General features: G+C 36.0%; 2 protein-coding genes across 5 annotated transcripts in view; one reads left to right on the forward strand and one right to left on the reverse strand.

Annotated features, from left to right (window-relative positions):
• Immp2l (inner mitochondrial membrane peptidase subunit 2) overlaps nt 1-24,393 on the forward strand; it is an 854,797-nt gene that overhangs the window by 379,018 nt on the left and 451,386 nt on the right. The window lies entirely within an intron of this gene.
• Lrrn3 (leucine rich repeat neuronal 3) overlaps nt 13,079-24,393 on the reverse strand; it is a 32,114-nt gene continuing 20,799 nt past the window's right edge. Inside the window, exon 2 of the mRNA XM_036206170.1 lies at nt 13,079-16,108. Within this exon, the coding sequence (XP_036062063.1) occupies nt 13,630-15,753 (2,124 nt within the window). The 5' untranslated portion in view covers nt 15,754-16,108 and the 3' untranslated portion in view covers nt 13,079-13,629. The remainder of the gene's footprint in view (nt 16,109-24,393) is intronic.

Raw genomic sequence — 24,393 nt, forward strand, 5'->3', positions numbered from 1 at the left:
TACCATAATTGTAACAGTAGATGCTCATTGTGTTGTATTTGCTGTTATGACTTCTTAAGGGCTAATGAAACCTATTATTCTGTCATGATGATTGGAGAGAGAGAGAGAGAGAGAGAGAGAGAGAGAGAGAGAGAGAGAGAGAGAGAACACCATAGTTGGGGAGAATAAGAGTATAAATCATTAGCATTCCTTGTGTAGAATGAGGATAAATTATTTTCATGAAATGTATGTGGGTTGCAGTGTGCTATGTTTATTTAATGTGAGACATAGATTAAAAACATTTACAAGTCAAATGTCAAAACAAATTCAAGCTTTAATTATTCTAATTTATATTCTCCTTCCCAGAAGTCCTCATATGTCATTGTGGATTTGGCTGGTCAGCAGGTTTAATAATGAAATACCCAGGATGTGTGGTGACCAGGCCTGCTTTTGACTAGTTTGCTTTTCCAGTGACAATTGCATGCAGGAGGAGGAATTGCCTGCTTCTATTTGCAGGTGTTAGATGGTGCCAAGCTTCTCTTGGGGAAGTAAGTCATCAATCAAAGAGGTTTCTAGCTGGAATTCTGCATCTTCTGCTAATAAGTTCAGCATTAAAGTATAATATTCTCAGTGCCATGTCTTAATCCTCAGCAAAACCCCAAACCAAACAGAGTACTAGTTGATTGGTGGTGTTATTTGAGTCACCACACTACCATTCCCTGTACTCTCCTGAGTGGCTTTGTCTAGACAAATTTGTATTAATTTGTCATTACTACAAATGAGAAAACTTATCAAATTTATTTTATTTTTAATTTAAAAAATGACCTCATTTCCTCATCTTTTTCTTCCCTCCAGCCCCTCCTGTGCCCCACTCCTGCTTCCATACCGGTTTTATGAAGGGGAAAATGAGAAAGGGGAGACTTTAATTGGGGAAGGGGGCAGCAAATGACTGATTTTAAGGATTGCAGTAGGTGTTGAAAAGTCAACACCTATTAATTTGCTTTTGTGCTGAAGAACAAACTGTCTCACTGTTGTCAATAAAAACTTGTTTCCACTATTCTGATCAGCTCCTTTACCATTCTTCACTGAGTTCCTCCCCTGTAAGACTTGGTCTTTGAGAAGAACATCTTCCTCATACCAAGGTCTATGCTGATGCTTAGCATTTATTGGATTCTAGTGCTAGTGAAGCTGATAATAGTCTTGTGGCAAGCCACAAGAATATGTTATAGAGATTCAGCTATATATTAAAGCTATACTTTGACTGGCCAAGGGTCTGTCAAAAGGCAAGCCATTTATTCTGAATATTTGGTGTTATCCAGCTTTTAATATTTCAGCTATCTTCTGCAATGAAATTCTTGCATGCTCAAATATTCCCAGACCATTTGGCTAACAGTTCAGCTCCTCAAACATGCTGAACTTTTAGGTAACTAACTCCCCTGCTGAGCTGAGGAGACAAGCTGGCTGGAGATACATAGCTTTGTTTCTTTTGCTAATGAAGCTCAGACTATCCCCTTGCCTTGAGGCCTTAGTGGCTCTCCAGAGCAACTGACTGAAAACAAAAGAGGTTTTTACATATCAAGGTGGCAGGTAGGGTGGAACTACATTCCTGAGGAGGCAGAGAACTCCAAGGCCAGGAGAAGAAGGAACAGGCATTTTCTGTAGAGGCTGATAGAATGGCATGACCAGAGAAAAGGGAAGAACACAGAGGTTTTATAGATGATAAGGCAGAACTCTTGTAGAGTTCATCAGAGCCAGGAGTGGAGAGCAAGTAGAGATGGAGGGCGAAGAAACAGAGGATGAAAATAAGGCTGGAAGCATAAGAGCTTAGTTGTTAGCAGTACTATGAGAGGGCAGTAAATGAGGACAAAGAGGAACTGAGTGTCAGGACAGAACTGAAGCTATAGAGACAGGATTTCATCCCAGAGAAATAAAATAGATGGACAAGAAGCTTGGTGTATCTAGAGTTATTCTTACCCTGATTACCTGACTTTGTCTTAGAGAAATAAAGTTAACAGACATAAGAGCATAGTGTACATAGATTTTTTTTTTTCCCCTCAGATATTCTACGCCGGACTCTGGGCAATCCGTAAGTCTCATTATGTGTCATCAGGTAGAATTAAATATCCTTGACTGTCCAGAGTTGTCTTGCTTCCCTTTCAAAATAGTGCAGGACTGTAGCTGGTGTGACTGTCCCAGCAGAAAGAAACAGTTCAGGGGACTGCCTTCAGTTTCTGACTCATTTTAAGATAGGCTTGTATCTTGGATCACATCCACAAATCATGAGTTGTTTTAAGGCTGTGGAGTAAAGAGAAGTTAGGGACAGGACAGCATAGTCAGCACTTTGTAGGGCCGCCCCTTGGGTAGAGGTTAGATTTGTTCTCTGCTCTAGAAAGAAGAAATTAAGATTAGAGAAAACAAATAGCTCAGAATGAGAGGGCAAAACCTGTTTATTCATAGAATTATGTACTAGACTGATGTCGAGGCCTGACCAGCTAGGGAGGGTAAGAGCTGCTGCTCACAACACTGGGGCATCAGAGGCTAATTGGAGCCCTCAGGTCTCCATTCATTTGGAAGCCGGATGGCTTTTATGACACTTGGAAAGTGTGGGCAGCTTTAATTTGGATTGAATGAAAATAGCTGAGAGAGAGTAGTATAAATTTTGACAGAGGCGGCATAGCAGAATTTTAAAAACTGTAATTGCTACATTTTGATTGCACCTGCCAGTGGGCTTCTCTTGGAAATTTCCACACATACATATATCATACTTTGATCCTTTCTACCATCCCAGCTACCTCTTCCCCTCTCTTCTGGCCACCTGAACCTTTCTTAGTCCCTCTGCTACTATTTTTAAAACACCTGTAAAAAAAAAAATTTTTCCTACTTTCCACATCTGAAAGGAAACACATAAAACTGGTGTGTCTTGCTCATTTCACTTAACTTTGTAACCTCTAGTTCTGTCCATTTTCCTGCAAAGGACACAATCCCATTTTCCTTTGTAGAAGAATAATTCTCGTGTGTGTGTGTGTGTGTGTGTGTGTGTGTGTGTGTGTGTGTGTGTGTGTGATGTTTTCTTGATCCATCTGTGATGGTTAAATTGCAGTTAAGCATAGGTATGTCTGCATCTTTCTTAAAGATTTACTTGGTTTTCTTTCAGTAGTAACCAGGCACAGCTGGATCCTATGGTGGTTGAAGAAGTGACTATTTCTGGACACCCCATACTATTTTCTATACATGTGCTGATTTATATTTCCACCAGCAATCTTTCCTCTGACAAATTATTGCCAGTTTAAAAAAAATAGCTAGAATGATAGGCTTTATAAGCTGACATTGGGCTTCAGTTTTCCTTATTGTAGTTAATTTGTTTATTAATCATCTATTTCTTTTGCTGTAACATATTAAAGTACAGTAATGCCAAACTTGTTTTGTATTTTAAAATATTTTTTTGAGACAGAGACTTATTGTATATCTATGGTTTATCTGGAATTTGCTATATAGCAACTTAATGTATTCTTCTGTAAACTCAGGATCTGGCTCCAGGTACCAGATACTAAGCTGCCAGGATTTAAATATGAAGGAAATGTATCTTATTTACCAAATTTATTTTTCGGTTTGGAATTTTGTCCTTTACTTCAGGTGAAAATTCTCAGGAAAGTTTCCAAAAGAAATATTATTAAAGAAGTGAAATTACTATGTTAATATATTAATATCACAGTTTCTTAAAACACTTTTGAGAAAAATGAACAGCAAAATGATCTTCAGTATTTTGCTTTCCAGAATAGAAAAAAATAACCCAATAGTTTAAATTGTGTCTTTAGCACTAAGAATTAAATTGCTGTGATGTAGTAAACTTCTTTAACAACATCCTTATAATTTAGATCCCAGATTTTTAAAAAAAATTTCTCTTTTGCCGGGCAGTGGTGGCGCACACCTGTAATCCCAGCACTTGGGAGGCAGAGGCAGGTGGATCTCTGTGAGTTCGAGGCCAGCCTGGTCTACAGAGCTAGTCCAGGACAGGCTCCAAAGCTACAAAGAAACCCTGTCTCAAAAAACAAAAACAAAAACAAGCAAACAAAATTTCTTTTTTATATTTATTTGCTTTTGTTTTATGTATATAGGTGTTTTACCTGCATATATGTCCTATACACCATGTACATGTAGAGTACCTCTGGAAGCCAGAGTGGAGGTTGGATCTTCTGAAATGAGTTACAGATGGTACTGGGGCATTGAACCCTGGTCCCCTGGAAGAGAAGCCAGTGCTCTTAAATTCTAAGCCATCTTTCTAGCCCTGACCTGCTGGTTCTTGAACTTTTGGTCAGAACCTCATGTGGAAGTTGGATAAATGAATGTGGGGGTCACAAAATTTTGTGAAGAGAACAACTTTTTGGTCTCACACAATGATCTCAAATGAATTCAAAACCACATTCCAAGTGAGTTCAGGGTGCTCTGGCAGTCATCACCTTTAATGCTTCTTTTACCTTTATTTCCAGTACACAGAATGCACTCTGTGGAATCCAGTTCACATTGCCTGGAGCACCTTAGCTCAGATTAAAACTATTGTATGCTATACACTGTTTAAAAGCATAATGGTTTGATTATAAAAACAAATAATTTCAGTATCTCTTTACCATCATCCTTCAGCATACAAATATCAAATTGATTTATCTTTGGACTATATTGCATTGAAATGCTTGATTATAAAAATTGCCATCTGAATTGTTGACTTAAGTTACATAAAATGTCATTAAATGAATTTTATTTTAGGATTAGGGCTGAATTTGCACAATCTCTGATTTGGCCATAGGCGTACTTCTGCCTTTTTGTTCTATGTATTTATGTGAAGTAGAATTCTCAGTGTTGACAATTATAAAATCAAAATATTGATGACTGCTGAGAAATGTTGAAGATGCTATGTCTTACAGTATTAGTCATTTTAAAATATGTGATGTGTAAGTTATATAAAAGTGAACAATCATAACCACCTCATTAGTATGCAAATATTTACTCAGTAACTGTATATTAGATGAGCTGCTTCTTAATCAAGAATAGTTTCTGACAAGCCTAGAAGATGTGGGTGTCCAACTACATGTCTAACTACATACATTCTGTGCATGTGAAGGTAGTGTGAGTTAAGTGCACTAACTAGAAAATAAAATCTGAAGAGAATGATACCTATTGCTACTCCAGTAGTTATAACTGGTGCATCACAAAATAGCGTGCAAAGAATTGAAATGCTGCATGAATCTTTGCTTGGATCTGTTTTTAGACTCACACACTTACTAAGCCCCATGTAACATATTTGTGAAAATTCAAAAGAGAAATGCAATGGTAGTGGAAATAGAATTATGTCAGGCTTGTATTCAAAGCCATATGCCACAAATTTACATTATATTTGAATTTTTATGTACAAAATTACCCAGAATTTTTGGGTCCTATTTCACCTGTTTGCCTTTGTAGAGGCAATGGAGAGCCACAGGGACATTTGGCCGTTGTATAATTTTAAGGATGATGTACTTTGAAAACAAATTGAAATCAGTTTATACTGAAATACTGGTCTGTCCTAACATAGAAGATTGCAGATAGCCCCTGAGGATGTGCATGTGGGCATGTGTTTATGTGGTATCACATTAGGAAAAACCTAAGAAGGTTTTGTGTCTTTATAAAGTAGTCACGATGTTTTTAACTTGGCATCCTTTTCCTCTGGGATGACCGTTTCACTCTGGCTACTTCTGTCTGTGATGCTTGTCTCCAGTTGGTTCTTGCTATTTCCTCCTTTATAACTTTGTCCCAATAACTCAATATTCTGATGCTTTTTAAATATTTTGGCCTGTCATTACTTCCAAGCCATGTCTAATCTACTTGTTTTTGTAGGTGGGTTATTATATAAAGCAATGTGTACTTGAAGCCTTTGCGACTCCTTTAGAATGCTTTGTGCTCCTAAATATGTATTAGCTGTTCTTATGACTTTAGTAATTATTATGATACTATTTTTTATGTATGGAACCTTACAGGTTAATTTGTTAGTATCTTTTTTTTTATTAGAAGTTTTTCTATGCCAAAGGATTTGCCATGGCATTACTTTGAATGTCTAGTAGTTGATATTGTTTCTAGTACATATGTCCCAGTAAATAGTGAATGGATATGCAGGTGACATGGACTGTGCTTTGCATCTCGGCCTAAAATATTTGCTTAGTAGATGTGGGGGAGATCAAGCAAAACTAAGCATGTATGGAAATCCCATCCTGAAACCCATGTCTTTATATGATACTTTACAAATGAAGTTTTACAACCCAGTGCTGCTATTAGTTTCCAAATCAGCTTACTCAGGAGGAGCTCTACAATATTCACAGGTCATGTGAAGTGACATAAACCCAGGTGGAAGGAAATCATTGAGAGTGAGTAAGGTTCTGAGCATAGTCACTTTTAAACATTTGTGGTGAATAATTACTAAATACTGAGAACCTTTGTAGATGTAAAATTATCCTCCTATTCCAGCTTAATGTAATGGGATTTCTTTATTTAGGAAAATATTGGTTTTAAACAATCACCTCCTTCCTCTGACTGGCAAATTTGGATAACTAACTTTCTATTAAATGGTCACCTGCAGGTTGTAATCCCATGGATACGTTTGTTTTTATTTAAGTTTGTGCTGTTCCATTTATCACTAAACAATCTGTGTCATCTGAAGTGCATTAAATAATAGTGTTCTCCCGAACTATAGCATGGAGTTCATAAATGTGCTCTCCTGAGAGCCGGGAGGTTACTGTAGACTAGAAGTCACTAGCAATGCCAGACAGCCTGAGCAGTGATTGCCAACCCTAAGCTGTCAGTGCTGCCATGTTCCTTGACTGGTAGTCAAAGATCTGCCTGCATGTGGAAAGCTGGAAGGACTTTCTTTTTCTTTTCTCAGCATTCTTTGATTGCTTGTTCGTTTTTTCAAGATAGGATTTCTTTGTGTAGCCTTGGCTATGCTAGACCTAGCTCTGTAGCCTAGGCCAGTCTTAAGCTCCCAGAGATCCCCCTGCTTCTGCCTCCGAAGTGCTGGGATTAAAGGCGTGCATACCACCACCACATTTTTTTTTTTATTTAAAAATTTTTTTAAATTAATTCTATGTACCAACCAGAGATCCCCTCTCTCCCCTCCTCCCACTACCCTCCCCACACAGCCACCCTCATTCCCTAGCTCATTCCACATACCCTCCTTCAAATGAATAAGGCTTCCCATGAGGAGTCAGCAAAGCCTGGTACATTCAGTTGGGGCAGTACCATCAGGATCTGTCCCTGGTGCTCAGGTTGGCTTTTTAGAGCCCATTACCTATGTTTAGATGTGTGGCTTCCCATGAGGAGTCAGCAAAGCCTGGTACATTCAGTTGGGGCAGTACCATCAGGATCTGTCCCTGGTGCTCAGGTTGGCTTTTTAGAGCCCATTACCTATGTTTAGATGTGTTGCTCACTCTTGATGCAGGGGGAAGGGGCTTGATCCTGGTACCACATTTTTTTTTTTTAAACAAAGAAGCTGCCTTCCAAGATAGATTGTTTTGGAGGTGATTGTAATCTGAGAATTGGAAAGCACATTTAGCTGGTGACTTATCATCCTGTACTCACAGCTAGTAGAATTGTATTTGAGAAATGAGTACTATTAGATGGACATGGGAATAATTACAGAAAGAAAAGTATTCTAATAGGCCCTGACTGTGTACCTACTGAGTACTTGGCAAATAATGCTATTTAAATTTAACAATATGCATAGATTTTTTTTTTTTTTTACTTGTGTTTGTTTTGGGGAAGTATTAAAGAAATCCAGTGAACTTTGTTCCCAAGTTCTGATGCAAAACTCAGATTGGAATATTTTAAAAGAACCTATTGATGAAGTTAGTTAGATGTTAATAATAATTAAGAGTTCTAATTATCCAGTTTTTATGTACTGATTGGGACCTACTTTATGCTAGGCAAATGCTGTACCATTGAGCTACATCCCCATGTCACTTGATGCTGATATGTCTCCATCCACCAAATCGCCCATTTTCATGTACTATAGCATGTTTAGGTGGACCTTGTTGTTTTTATGTTCCTCATTCTATTTAGGAGGAAGAAAAATTACTTTACTTCTTTGACACTATATATAGTTATATGGTAATATGGAATACAAAGTGGGAATATTAATGTTGCTTTTCTGGGCATTCCATGAGTGAATTAGTTATCTGTACAAGTATACAAAGATTGATTTTATATAAATGAGTTCAAATGGTCTCTCTCTCTCTCTCTCTCTCTCTCTCTCTCTCTCTCTCTCTGGCAAATCAGAGAAAAGGAGAAGTAGAAAGAAGTGACTATCATATTCTTGGCTCCTAGTTATGTTCATTTTTCTCGTGTCCTTTTTTTTTTTTTTTTTTTTTTTAAGCCTGGTGAAACTTCCTAAAAGCCATTGTCCATTTTGAGCCTGACATTCAGTGTTGATAAATGTTTCCTTGTTTTTTTTCCTTTTCTCACATTAATATGAATGTGTATTGTTGCAAGTGCTAGTAATATTTTTGAAATGATACTTTATCACTTACAGGAAAATATCTGAACTATTAACTAGTTATTTCAGGAACAATTCTGGATTGAGGCTAATATGATCCATTGGAAGGAAATCTAGTCCCCTCTGCCCCACATAGTATTTTAATATAGCTCTTTTCATGCTCTAATTTCTTAATTTTTATTGGTTATATGGATAAATGTTACTATCAGAGAGAAATGGTTCTTACTCTTTATGCCTTTTGAGAGATTGATTGGGAGGCTGTGCTGTATTGTACTAACCTCAGTTGCTTTTCTGATACTGTAGAATTAAAACAGATTTTGGAATCCTCCTAAAATAAGTGTGCTTCTTTCCAAAATTAAGTAGTAAAATGCTAGTTTATTGGTCAACTGAGTAGCAAACAGGAGTGAGAAGGCTAGTGCCTTCGTGCTATATAGACTGGAATTTTTGCTTATTGCCTGTATTTTGTTCTATTAAGGATACTTTTATTGTAAGTTTCTGACCTTAATTAAGTCCTGATAATAAATGTTAATATTGTATCATATATTTTGAAGAATTGTTTTGGTATTTTTAGTTGCATTATTTTAACAATGTCGCTTCTGATAATTTAAGAACCAATTTGGTATCTCCCAGCTTGGAGATGATAACCCAGATATCATGGAGGTATTTGTACTACACTCTGATTCTCTCAATGTGAGGATTTTGAAGGTCAAGTTATGCCACAAGCTTACTCCATTATTTGTATCAGAGATTATTAAATTTTTGAATTGATAATCTCAGAACTATACTATATGTTTTAATGAAAAATTGATTATTCTTCACCATGGTCACATAATGCTATGATATATCAGTGAGAAAAGACAAACACATAAGGTATTGTGACATCTACAAATACCATTATCTTAGGGAATGAAAAATGTTTTGTTATGTCATGGAAATTCTAGTACATAAATTAGTTCCTATAAATTATTCTATATTTTCTAGAAAATCCAGCATTGGAATGAAAAGCAAGATGTCTCTAATGGTGATAAATACATTTAGAGATTTTTACTGCTTTTTATAACAGTTGCAGGGAAGTTTTATTGGAATTTCTCCCTTTTATAGTAAACATACCATTAAACTTTGGTGTTTTATTGTCAATTTTGTAATTGCCAGATATTAAAGTTCTGAATATTTTATCTGACATGTTAATAAAAGTAATTTAATTTTTTCCCTGGATCATTCATCCAGATGTCTCTCCTTGTAAGAAATATAATCATTTGGTCAGTGCTAAATTACTTTCTTGATTTTAACTTCTCATTTGCCAGGATGACCAAACTCTACAATTTAAAAAAAAAAAAAAATCCATGTTTCTGTAGTTAGAAATAATCCATGGTAAATAGATAGGATTTTCTATTTAATTACTCTGAAGATAGTATTAGGATAGTTTTAATAATAAAGAGAATAAAATCAGTAATATATTTTTAAAAGATCCTATGATAACATATTTCTGTAAGTAAGATATTTTGAGCTTACAAGTTTGGTGATTTCTGAGTAGTGTGGGTATGTAAAGTTACAAACCAGCTAAGTGTCATAGCTGATAAATATTTGTGAAAACTTGATAGACAAAATGTAGACTATAAATGACTCCGTTCAGGGGAATTTTTCCTGTTCAGTGTTTTTCCTGAGATTAATAGCCATGCAGTAAGTATTTCCTGAGAATACACAAAATGTGGATAAATTAATATATTGAACAATTATCATTCCATTGTTTGAATAAAATTTTGCTGTCTGAATAGAATAAAATCTCCATTTATATAATTATAATACATCCATCTATCTATCTGTGTGTCTAACTACCTCAAAACTCCATTTCACTCTTTCTGGGAACTAGTAGCATATCAAAACTTCAATATGCATTATAGGATCTTGACTTTGCTAGCAGTGTTTATCTTTATATTGCTTTTCTATACAGTCATGCGTCGCTTGATGATAGTTTACATTGTGAAACTGCATGCTGAGTTGATGTCATCACTTCGTGGGCATCATAGAGTGAAGATCAATTGCTTGTAGTTAGGAGACACAATAAATGGAGTATAAGAGGCTGTCACCATCATAACATGCCATACCATTTATAGTTAACTTTTTAATAGGTAGAAGGCTTCCAGTCTAAGATAATGATAAAAAGCATAGTATTATATTCCACTAGTAATAGTCATTATCCCTTCAAAATCATAAACTATCTGGATTTGTATGTGTCACATATAGATTCAACTGAGAGCACATAGACTTCATTTGCATCAGCAACTTGGCATATATAAGGCATGGTACTCTGATATTAGGATGGCTAGAATATCCTTAGTTCCTAGGAAATTTTCATCTTTATATCATAGTACCAGTTTTGTGTATGCAGTGTAATCAAAACTTTATTACACAATCATGACTGTAATTTTTGTATTGTTCTAGCATGCTTCATTTAAAAAAATCTTGAGTTTTTTTGTACTACAAAATGGGAAATTATGTCATTCTTTTAAAATAATTTTTGTGAGGGATTGCTTTTCTTCATATAGTTAAGTACATCAAGTAGTATTTGTGGAGGTATAAGCTTCAGAATTTCCTTTTTCTTAGGTAAACTTCGTTACAACAGGTGATTCTATATGGTACAGTTCACCTGTAAATTATATGTGAGTCATTTGACTAATGCCTATATAATTTTGTGATTGTTTAGGAGGTTCTATAGGGGATATTAAATACTGTTCTCATTATTGAAGGAAAATTATTTTCTTCCTTGTTGATACACTGGATTAAGACTTAAATAAAGTCATAGCATGCTTTAAGTACCTTCCTTGACTTGTTGGTGAACAAAAGTTCAGTTTTTTGCCTATGCTATTTATTGGGTTTATTTCATAACAAATTTCAAAGGAAATCTGTAGATTGAAATGCATTATAAGCCTTAGATATGGCTGTGATGGTTCCTTATGAAGGTAAATATAAAAGGAACACAAAATACATGCTTAATTTCTTGCTGGCCTGTATAGTAACTGCATCCTAATAGGTCATATCTCAGCTCCGAAGTTTTTGATAAATAGCTGAGCCTCACAGAGCTCTATCCGTGGTGCTGAAGCCTCTGATGATCTATGAGCATGTCTTACTGATGAATTCTAATGTCAGCTTCTGTGTGATAGCGATTCATCAGGTTGCAAAATTTGTGCTTGGGAAACACATTGAATTAACAAGTTCCATATTTTCGTTTTGTTGAAATTAACACAGCTTGTCCTTTCATTTCAAAGAGTTCATAGCAATTACCTTCCACATTGTCAAAACCAGCTAGGATTTAATTAGAAACTGTCAATGCTAACACAAATAAAATGTCTAATATCAACAAATAAATTGATATGGCTGCCATGCTGGGAACGCTTACAGGCTGGTGACATGCTGATAATATGCACTCAGTTACTGCAAAATGTTAAACATTTGATTAAGAACAGCACAACAGTTATAATATAGGAACACCTAATTGGAGAGAAAAGCTATTTGCCTTTTAAAACTATCACTTTTTATTTAAGATCAGTGTTTATATTTTAGAATATTTTCTTTGCCCAAAAATACACTTGTTTTTGTTTTTATTTGTAAAATGACTAAAACTCTTAATCTCACTAATTTTCTGTTAATTTTCAGGTAAAAAAATTTTTACTTCATATAAAGGATATTAAAATAGTATTTTCATTTGGTAATCTGAAATCATTTTAGCCTGTGTTTTTAGACACATTATATACAATCTTAGTGGATTATACTTTATTGCTGTATTTACTTAAAGTCACTTTCAGAAACTGTTCCCTGACTTTTTAAAATTGCTATTATATACCTGTAATCTCCACCTTTGGGGTTCCTGGGAGGGGAATCATGAGTTCAATGCCACCCTGTGCTACATAGCAAGTTTGAAGTTAGTTTGGTTTGCATAGTTAGATGCTGTTTCTAAACCTTAACTGAATTTTATATAAGTGAACACCAGAATCATCTGGATTATCTTGTTTTGAAACTGGAATAGAGTTTCCAATAGTTGAGCCTTACAAAGTTTTGTTACCTACTTCTATTTTATAGTGAAATCCTACAACCCTGCTCTTAAAATGGAACGTGTGATTTCCTTACTGTGTTTGTGGTGTAGGAGGTTATTAAATTGTTACATGACTGAAGCTCGTTATTTAAAATCTCCAAGAGATGTGAAAATACACCTAGATAAAATAAGTCCTACTGAACTGAGGCAAACATTTTTGCAAAGCAGCAAATTCCAGCTGATCTATTCATTATTGAAATTAGACCTTGACTTACTCCAGTATTGGATTTACATCATTTAAACCTAATAATTAAATCCTTTTCCAAAAGCTCCTTGTTTGAAAAAAATATTTTAAATGAATTCATAATTTCATGGAGGATTTATTTAATTAATAATTGAAGTATTAAGTATAATGTTATAACCTTTTAATATTGATAAAATGCTGTCTATAATCCATTTTGCATATCAGAAAAATGTAGATACCAAACCCAATAAAAGTCTCACTACTAACATTCCAAATGTGACTGTAAAAGACACCATCAAAAACACTGGCATTTAAATCATAGTTCCCAGAAATTATTCTTTATTTAGAAACAAAAACAAGACAAAAGCAATTGATTTGAATCCAAAATGTATTTTTCCTTATAAAAGAGGTCCACATACTCACTGTGTCTACTCTATAGAATTTGTCCTTTTCCTTACACCACGTGTCAATTCAAGTTTATCTGGTCACTGCAAAAACTCGTGGCTAATGTGTAATACAACACAGGAGGAGGTATTGCTCAGTTCAACTACTCTTCTACACTTAAAAAAAATACAGAAATGTTTTTGTTCACATTAACTGTAGTCCTGACATAAAAGTTACATGAAAGTTCTAGAAAATGGAATTTGGTTGCCACAGTATCCTTTGAAGCCAGTCAATTAAAATGCTGAACTTTCACATTTCCATTGGCCAGGAGCAGCATTGGTGAAGCTGAGTCTTCCTTCCAGAAAGTAACATTCCTCTGCCTGTTCTTGTTGTTGTTTGTTTTTCTGTGCCATTTTTTTGTCTTCAGCACTACTGTATTCTTGAGCTTTTCTTTGAAGTAGGTTTGGTTGGTTGTTTTTAGGACATGTTTGTTGGCACACCTATAATGGTTGTTTCTACTTCCAAGGGTGCCCTTTTTTCTTTGCCTGATTCCCAGAGGTTGATCAGAGGAGGGTAAAGCTCACTCAATGCCAAGGTTGGTTTGTTGAAGTAATTCCTCGGATAACTGTGTTCACCCTCACAGTTCATTTCTTGTGAGATGCAGCTGAGAAGACACATGACGCCAATAATCCCCAAAAGCCCTCCAAGGCAGGCCATAAACGCTGTGTGACTCTTTCCATATTCTTTGCCATCATGTTCCAAACTTTTTGTGGTGACATTCACACATTGTTTTCTGCTTTTCTGGTAGATGGTGGGAATATCAATACAAATTCTATACTCAGTCGATGGTTTCAGATGAGTAAGATTGTATACCTTGACATCAGATGGTATTCGAGCACTTTGGGCAGCATGAGAATCTTCAGTCTTGACAAAGGCTGTCCACTTCACACTGGATTTGAGAATTTTAGAGCTTGCTTTCCAAGATAACAGAATGGAATTGGCCTGGATATCTCTTATTTTAATATTCAGCGAACCATTATTATCCTGAGGAACAGAACCTCCCACTTTGATCATAATAGACTTCAAGTCAGCACCAACGAGGTTAGTTGCTATACAAGTGTATAACCCCCCTTCCTTTGGGGTTATGCCACTTATGTCTAGTGTGCCTTCGGAGTGAACATAGAACTTCTCTCTCAGAGTATTTGGCAATAGTTTTTTACCAGAAGGCGTGATCCAGTAGATTTCAGGCTGCGGTTCTGCAGTAGCTCTGCAGTGAAGGGACACATAGCTGTCAGCTTCTACATCCAAGCTAGAAGGGAAGCTCTCAGGAGCTATAAGAGGGAGGCAGATTTCCATCATATCCCTGAAATGCACTTGCCGAACATTCTGGCCTTGGAATTCAGGTGGGTCCACACAGAACAGAGAATCCGGCTCCATAAATCGAATGTTGGTTTTGTTCATGTTAATCCAGCGGATGACACAGTCACACCGGATGGGATTGCTGTGTATGCTGATTTCCTTGAGGTTTGGCAAAGATTCTACAGTACCATGGTAGAGGGCACTGAGGGCATTGCTGTTCAGCATGAGGGATTCTAGCTTGGGGAGTCTGAAAAATGCATTGGGGTGAATGTAAGACAATCTGGGGTTGTTAGTAGCTTCTATTTTTCTTAAATCTGGCAAGTTATCCACAGCTAGGCTGTCAATGGAGACAAGTTCAGGCATGTTGTTTATCCCCAGCTCCTTCAAATGCAGCATATTGCTAAAATCACCCCTTCGTATTCTGTTAATAGGGTTTTTATTTAGATCCAAAAATTTGAGGTTTACAGCTTTTTGAAGAGCAACTTGGGGTACCTTAATAAGCCTGTTATCATAAAAAGAGATGCTTTCCAAATTTTCCAGCCCAACCAAGGCATTATCCGGTATGTCCGTGAGGTTTATGCCAGCTATAACCAGGCTGCGAAGATTGAGAAGCGGCTGGAAGTTCATGTCTTTGATTCTGATGATGGGGTTGTCCCCGATCATCAGAATCTCTAGATTGGGAAGAGCATCAAACCACTTACTGTTGATCATCTGCAGTCTGTTTGAATTGAGATGAAGTCGAAGAAGGTTATGTAGGCCAATAAAGGCTCCTGGTGAAATTGTAGAAAGCAAATTGTGGTTAATGTAGAGTTCTTGTAAGTTGCCCAGCCCATAGAGACATTTTTCAGGCAGCTCAGTTAGTTTGTTTTCCTCTAGGTATACAGAAAGAAGCTGGGGCATCTTTTGTACGTTAATATTCATGACGGAAGATAGATTGTTTTGAGATAAGTCCAGGCCAGTAAGGTTCACTGGAAAGTCTATGGAGTGTTCAATTCTTGCAATGTTGTTGGTCTGTAGGAGCAGAATCTGTGTGTCCGCAGGCAATCTGCCTGGGAAGTTTAAAAGCCCTAAATCATTGCAGTCTACTGTGGATGCTTCCATATAGATGGATCTGGGGGTGAACCAAGGCCTGATTTCACATGTACACAACTGTGGGCAATCCACTTTTTTATCTACAGCTTGTACTAGTGTGGTGATAGCTAGGCCAAGCAGCACATGAATTTGGAGTGGCATGTCCTTCATCTTAGCTTTTGTCTTCAGAAATTTAATAGGCCCTTAAGGATTCCAGTCACCGCCAATAAGCTCAGCACAAGCTGACTGATGAGGGAGGTGCTTGCATTTGTCAAATGATGAATGCCATAGAACTATAGGTATTTTCTTCGTGGAAATAATTATGCGTGCCACAGAAGTAGTTTCCAAAAATGGCATGCATAGTGGAGAAAAGATGGCTGCTGTCTCTTCAGTGATAGAGCACTGGTGGGCTCTTGGAAGATGATGTATGTGTAGCTGGTCATGGGATATGGAGCAATTCATTTATTTTGAAATCTGCAATTCAAATCCCATGTTGTCCAGTACTTGCAGTTGTAGAGGCATGATTCTAAATGCAATCAAAGGGAGAGAAAAAATTAGTTCAAGACGGAAGTCCGTAATTAATGTTTGACTAACTATAATTAGTTCACATATATAATATTATTGGAGTTTACAATTATTTCAGTACATTTTGATGACTTTGTCCTTATTATTGGCCTCAACATGAGGTGAATTAAGAAATTTGATCTTCAGAAGACTGAAGTTTCACTAAGTATAATAAATATGCTTCCAGAATTTTTCACTTGTTTCAATTCTATGCTTATACCTCCAATTTTAGTAATATTTTGCTTTGTCTTTAAGAATTAACTAGAGGGAAAAAATAAAACAGCCTTCCAGGGCTGATGGGTTTTATTGTGTGATGTATAGAAACAGTACTGTTCTATTATAATCAAATAGTGAGCCTGTGGTTCCTCCATCCCTCGGAGTTAGCACTTGGGAGCAGAATTGTTCCTGATTGTTGAATGAGCCAAGCAGCGATACTCCTAATGAGCTAACACTTTCATCCCCACCTCTGTCCAGAGTCTGCTTTGCATAAAGTGACTTGAGAGTTGCAGGATTTGGAAGCAATCTGATCTACCTCACTGTAGATATATTTGTATAAAATCAACTTCAGATTAAAATTTGATCATCATTGAGAATAATTTACACCCCATCAGCCACTAACATTAAAAAGCAACTGTTTTACATCAGTAAAATGGGTGTTCCTCCTTTAAATGAACACTGGTATTTTGGTCACAGAAAAATAAGGAGTTCCAAAAGCAGGTTAAGGTTTGATGTACAGTCTACTTAACAGGACACAGTAGTTAGGTCTATGCTCCCTCCCAGTGGATTGGTGGTGAGCCGCCTCCCCTCTCTTCATATATTTTAGATAGTCAGGCATGTCTAGGCTCTTCATTTTGGGTTTTCTGTCTACCAGTGTTGATGGTTACAGTAGAATAACTGGGTGAGGATAATGTCGATGCTTCACTGACACACATAAATGTCCAAAGATGTGTTCTCTATGGAGACTTAGTTATATTCCTATTTTACATAAAGAAGTCCTTGTTTCAAAAATTGCAAATCACATACAGTTCAAATTCACAGATAATTTGTCTTTTCCTCTTAACACTCAGAAATGTGATTTTATCCAAATTGAATTGTGATTTTTCTACAGTTAACTACTAACTTGCCTTGAGTCAAAGGCATCTGTCTTGTTTTCTTCACATTTCAAGCCCGTGTCCTCTGGGAAGCCTGTCTTTCATATAACTTGTCTGACTTGCCTCTCAGCATTTCATGGTTCTAGTCACACCTTCTCAAGAACATGAAATTTGCTTGACTTTTTGTCTTCAGTTCCTGACCATAGTAATTGGAATGTAGCACATGCTCAAGAAATATTTTGGATTCCACTGAATGGATTCTATGAGCAAATGTACATTTCCATCATTTTACATATAATTTAAGCAATCCAATTTGTTCATTTTTAAACTTCAATAAATTCAACTGCTCTTATTTGTGTTAATTTTAATACTTGCACAAACTGTACCTTAACTATGTTTTTACATAAGATTGAAGTATTTTGAGGGTATCACAAAGAAATGTTAGACTTTAAAAGTCAATCTACTGCAGTGGTTCTCGACTTTCCCAATGTTGTGACCCTTTAATACAGTTCCTCATGTTGTAGTGACCCTCAACCATAAAATTATTTCATTGCTACTCCATAACTGTAATATTGCTACTGTTATGGATCATAATGTAATATCTGATAAATGACCCCAAGGGGTCATCACCCACAGGTTGATATTCTGTATCTGTGTTCTATTCATTGATAATTTTGTGGCACTTATTGGTTAATAGCCAGTAGAGAAAAACATCACTTGACTATTATAACTTCCTACAGTGAACTTTCAGGCAGGAGGCCAAAGCACTGGTAAACTATAGAATATATATGCAAGGGTGAGGCCAGGGATCTGGGAGTCTACAGGAACGGCAACTGAATGCCACCAGTGTAGAAGCCCAGTACCTTCTTTGTCCAAGACGAAGGAAAAGCCTAAATGGAAACTACAAAATTCATTTCTGTGTCTTTTCATGAATCACTCAACTGAGAACGAAGGAGCCATGACTTCTGCCAGTTAATTGGTTGGATCTGATTCCTCCTTTGTGAAGGGGAGCCTGTATCCTGCAAGTTAACTGGAAGGTGAATTATTAAATGATGTAAGAATGTAACTTTTTGTTTTGAAAATTATTTTGGTAGGTATCTTTGGAATTTTTTTATTTATATTTAATTGGAATATTTTTTTATTCTATTCTGTCAATTGCTTATCTGTAATGTAGAGACAGCAGAGTTGAACTAGGTTTTTCCAGAAGACTTTTAAAAATAAGAGTTCCTGTAGTGGTGCACAAACTCAAAGTTTGTTTGAGCTGGTCTATGGGAAGAATCTGTTTGGTGGGAAGCACTATAGACTATAGATGTTTAACCTTTATTAGAATATTGACTATTTCTTTTTTGTTATTTTGTCTTTTTTTTTTTCCGGAGCTGAGGACTGAACCCAGGGCCTTGCGCTTGCTAGGCAAGCGCTCTACCACTGAGCTAAATCCCCAACCCCAACTATTTCTTATGTCTGCAGAAATTACTGTGATGCTTATACTAGCAGCTTTTAGCAGAGTCCTGAGGCAGAAGCAGTATTATCTTACTTCTTAGTGCTTCAAGGTTTTGAGGTCTCTTTATTTGCCATCGTTGATGTTAACAGTGGCCTTGAGAGATACATTAGTGTGATGCTTGTAGAACCATGTGCTTTGGATGAACAGACACTGAAACCTTACATATTATCATCTCTCCTGCTTGAGATCTCACATGCCTCAGACCATTTGGCTAATAAACAATAGGGTATGATTTGACACAGTTTTCTCCCTTACGTGCTCAGCTCTTTCTAGAATGTCACACTACCCACATGAGTAGAAATGAGGAGGTAATTTTAACAAACATTTACTACAGTGTTTTTTTTTTTTCTTAGATTTGTTAAAACCCTCTTATTCAGATTTTCAAGTTTAGGAAATTCACTTTGCCAAAACTGATCATGATGAAGGTGTGACTCATGCAAATTAAACTCACAATTAACTAATATGCACAACAGAAGTGTCATTCTATTACGAGAAATGTGACTGAAGGATGGCCATTCCTGGGTCTGCTGGACAGCACCATTTCTCCATTAGAAAAATAGATGTGGGAGTTTTCAGTGCTCCAGGGAATGGGTTCCATGAGTAAATGTACACTTGTACATGTCCATCATTATACATACAATTTAAACATTCTAACTTGTTCATTTTTAAAAATTTCAGTCAATTTATTTGCTCTTACTTGTATGTATTTCAGAGCTTACAAAAGCTGCATATTAGCTCTATTTTACATAAGATTGAAGTTATACCTAGGATAGATATCTTATGAATAGATAAGTCCTACATGTGCAGCTTCGTTATGAATACAGGCTCAGAGGCAGCAAACTCAGATGAAAGCTCTTGATTATCAAAGTCACGATAATGACAGCTTCCTTTTCTGCTACAGGAAACAATACTCAGAGAGATGGGACCCTGGTAACTGGTCCTTGGTTGGTCCTGAACCCAAACCCCCTGGCTGGAACCTTTTTCTTCGTTACTTCTCATCTGTTGTCTTAATATTTGTTTACATTTAAAGAATCTACTCAAAATGAGATTACTAGTAGTAGATAGTATATAGTTAGGTTATTAGATTATGAATAGCTATATACTGACTGATTATTCTTTTGCTAGACATTGAATGATTTGATTATTATTCTTCCCAGAGCAAAAGATTATTATGATTAGTGTTATTGTTCAACTCAATTTATTTGATTATATTAATATATTTAATTGGCTGATCAAAACTTAGTTAATACTTTGCTGATTAATAACTTACAAGTGTGTCTTTCCACAGTTTGTATTGAATAATAGCAAATCAAACAATAATTATCATAATTTAAAAATGATTCAAGTATCTAACAATAACTAGCAATCAGGAAGGAATAGAGAAAAGACGTTACCATCAGACTTCTGCAGCAATTTTCCTCTCTTGTATTGATATTTTAAAAGTAGAAACTTCACCTTTGTTTATGAAGTCTTTAGAGAGTGAGAACATGAGGGCTGTTGCAGCCATTTTAAAATGTAGCTTCCTTTTCGACCTGTACTTCAGTTTCGCTACTGAGAAAATGTTTCCACTATTGGTCATTTGAGGATTTCAGCTATATAGTTGATTTTAAAAGAATTTTCTTCCTTTTCCTGTACATTGTTATAAAAAGTTTAAAAATAACCAGTCAAGCAATTAGAAATGAGTTGAGCAGTGTAACTGCACTGTACATAAATTTCAGAATTTCTAAGAACATTGTCACCCTTCTCTTCCAGGCCCTGCTTCCTAGCTGCTGGTCATTGGTTTTGACTACAGAAAGACCTTTTGAAAAGCATTTCAAACTTTGGAAAATGTGAACTAGATCACAACTGATATAGTTAAATAATTTCATACACACCATCATTTATCAAGGATTTTATACTTCAGAGTAAAATCTGTATTCTGACTTGAGTCTTAAAGATTTTAGAAGTAGTTATTATGAATGATTGATTAATGCATAAAAAGTACTTAATGTGCAGGCAAAATTTCTTGCTCTTTTCCCTAAAATGTGGTAATTAAGCACTATGCAAATACATGTTACAAAGAGCAGAGTACATTTTTCAAAGTGATTGAATTTTTTGTATGATCGGGTATTAGGAGTGCAAATGAGTTCACTTTGTTCTTTCCAGCTGCTTTTGTTTGCTTTCATAGAGAACTGTTTCAAACATCATTATTATCTTTTAGTACTAAGGACAATATACTCATATGTTAAAGCAACATAAATTAGAAATGAATGTTTTAAAAGTTTAGATGATGCTGAAATGTCATTAGAAATGGAAAAGTTTATTTCAACACATTGTGCTTTTACATGATTAGAATGACTCCTACAAGTTCAAAGTCAGCCTTTTAGTGGAGCTTACCATGTATTATCCCTTTCATTTATTTATCTACCCCATCCTTCAGTAAATGTTTTTGGGTTCATATTGTACCAGTTAATGTGTTTGCATTTCCCTCTATAATTACTTTATTTTTAAAACTGCAATTAAAAAAAGATGTTTACTTTAGTTTTCCAGCTACACTAAGTATTTTCTGTGGCTTGATTCAACCCTCTCCCCTTTTTGCTTAATTTGAGAAGCACTTGGAAATGTGGTTTTTCCCTAATGTGTGCTTCCTGAACTTTTCTCGCAGCTTATTTCATTTCTCCTGTTGCCTTCTCATGAAGATTTTTGCCTGTAGAAGAGCAACAGGTTTCAACTATTCTATAAAAACACTGATAGCATGAAGCCTCCCGATTTAATTCACTAAAATAAACCAGTTTTAAGAATTCTCATATCTTATTTTTTTAATGCCTCTGGACACACATCATAGCTGAGATTTCTTATTAGTATAGTTTTAGATCTGAATCTAACAAAATTAAAATTATTTCTAGATAGGATTCAATAAGGAATTTTTTTATGGAGAACAGGCTTGTGATCTTACTCAAGAGAATCTTGTCCTGTTCCTTGTTTGTCTGTGGCTAGTTACTTAGTGATCACACATTTGGGACAGGTGGTCCCGTAGACATGAAGAGTTGGCCATAAGTATAATAAAGCATCTGCTTGCAAAGTTTTCAGTGGATTGAGTCAATAAGGAGGATGCTGCATAGGAAATGTTATTTATAATAAAGGCATACATGGTTGTCTGGGGATGTACCTAAGAAAGAATGCCTAATTCTCTCTGTCCAATAGAGTAACTGAAATATTATCTGGTCTTTTGTGACGTTTATAATAAAATGCTCCCTTAGTATAGTGGAGAAACAGATGGACAAGAAAAATTTCAAACCTACTGTCTTTTCAGGGAAGTTTTGTAATTCAAAAGCTCAGGAAGAAAGTGTGCCTTTGCTTGTACCTCATTATGTGCATTATAAAGGCTGCACCATGTGGAAGAAAGACATTTCGATACTTGATTCAAGGGGAAAAATTGGTGAAGATCAAAAGTTGCCATGGAGACATTAAAACCCAGTTTCCCCCTTTCTTCTATAGCAAATTTCTAGCTAAGTTCATTTGTATAAAGATCTTTAAATCTGCCCCCTTACTGACTTTAGAGTCCCTTTCTTTAGTTCCAATTGAAGGTTTCATAACCCCCAAAGGACTGTTGAGTTTTACTAAATACGCCCCTCAAAAACAACTGTTCTTTTTTACTCAGAAAACATTTATTTTCCAGTCTCTCAAATCCACCTTTTCAAGAAGTGGATATTTCAAATATTTATATTTAAAATATTAAACTATACTTTGAATCAGTCAAATAACTCCTGTGCATAAAGAAGCATTTCAATGGTTTACAAGACACTTTTGTAACTATGGACAGAATGGTCACCCTTTCTCATATAGAATTGGGATTGCATAAATATTTGAGATCTCTTCACATTCTAAGTTTATATGATACATGATACTATTCTGTGAATAAAAATGTTTTTATGGTGTTTGATAATTTTCTGGGTGCTAACTCATTTATCTGAGTTTAACCTTTGAATTCTCTGCTTGGTGATGTTTGTATACAGTACTATTCTCCTGCACCGTTAACAAATTAGAATCAGTGAATTTTACTCACAATAGGCTTTAAAGGCTATCAGATTAGTTGTCTGTCATCATTCCAAATTAATTGTCCACCATTATTAGTATTTCATTTCATGCTTTTGTGTAAACAGTAGCAAATGAAAGTGAGCATCATTTAAGTCATCAGATGAAGGCTGGCTAGCCTCAGAGGAGGCAAGCAGCCAGAGTTCAGGGGCCTTGGTCTCAACACAGTCCTGGCTTCAAGTCTCTTCATTTTGCTTCCACATGTTTCTGAACCACTGAGATCCACTCCATTGCAAACTGTTCCTGAAATAGCACCCTTCACCTGCCTGTTTTCTCAGAAGGATGTGTGGTCCAACTCAACAGGCCCATTGCCTGGGTGGTTGTTGCTATATTTGGCTGTTTTTCCTCTGCTTGTAACACTACTCTCAGTGAAAACAGGTAGGCTTTCTGGAAGAGGGACAGCAGTAACAAATCTGGCTGCTCCCTAGGGCTAGTTTTGCTGTGCATTTCTGACCAACCAGGTTGCCCTCTGAGCTTTAGCTTTGTTTTAAAAAAAGTGTATTTCTGGCTACACTTCCATCCTTCTGCAGCGATTGCTAATGTTGTGTCGGCTCCAGGGCCTTCTTGAATGAAGAAGTGCCACTGTGAAGAAGGCTGCTTGTTCAAGCTAGCTGTGGAGAGTGAGGGATGCAGTCCAAACCCCAGGAGTATTTTTACTGGTCACAAATGATCAAGTGTTCTCATTCTGAAAAGAATTCAGTGTATATTTATTTTTAATTATAGTATTTGCTCAACCAAGCACTTAATGTATATTATATGTGAAAATGATTTCTGAACATAATTAGCAGAGACACGACATTCTTTTTCACTTGGCTTTCTTCTCTGGGCATCTCTCCATGCACTGGGAAAATGATTTACATTAGAACGATACTTTGTTAGGTGCTGTTTGAGAATCTGTGAATATTGGTTTCTTCATATCCCTTTTTAACTTCTCCTTTATCCTCCCTGTGTTTAGCATTTATATAGTCCCAAGTATGCTCCTCTTTAGGGGAAAATGCTCACTTATGGGTTCAACTTGACACTGACTAATCATAGACTGAAGTGCTGTGATCCTACCTTTTAAACTGGGAGACAGACATAAAATCTTGCTTGAGGTTTTAATTGAACTATAGATACCTGTGCGGAAGATGTTCTTTAGTACAACATACTAGTCACAGAATATTATGAAAATATACAAATTTAAGAAGGAAGAGACCTCGTGACCTTTAATGATTTCATTTGCATAATGAATTTACCTTCAGGCTGTATAATTATGTGGTTTTTCTATTAACCTTAAATTCATTCAAAGCCATTTTAGAACCATTCAAAATCATTGTGAAGGCATAATATAAGGTGTTTGAAAAGAGTCTGAAGGGGTGCATGCTGAAATTTCATTACCCTTATAGATTCTCATCATGTTTACTTACATGTTTAATATGGTTATCAAGCTGTACCATAGAAATAGTTTCACTAGAATCACAAATAGTCTTTAAAATAATTCTTAGGAACTAACCAAATACAGATTTGTGCAAATTTTGAGATTTGTGTGTGTTTGTGTGTGTGGGGGGCATATGAGGATTGACTTTCCTCCCATGTATGTAC

The sequence above is a fragment of the Onychomys torridus genome, chromosome 14, assembly GCF_903995425.1.
Source record: "Onychomys torridus chromosome 14, mOncTor1.1, whole genome shotgun sequence".
NCBI classification, from domain to species: domain Eukaryota; kingdom Metazoa; phylum Chordata; class Mammalia; order Rodentia; family Cricetidae; genus Onychomys; species Onychomys torridus.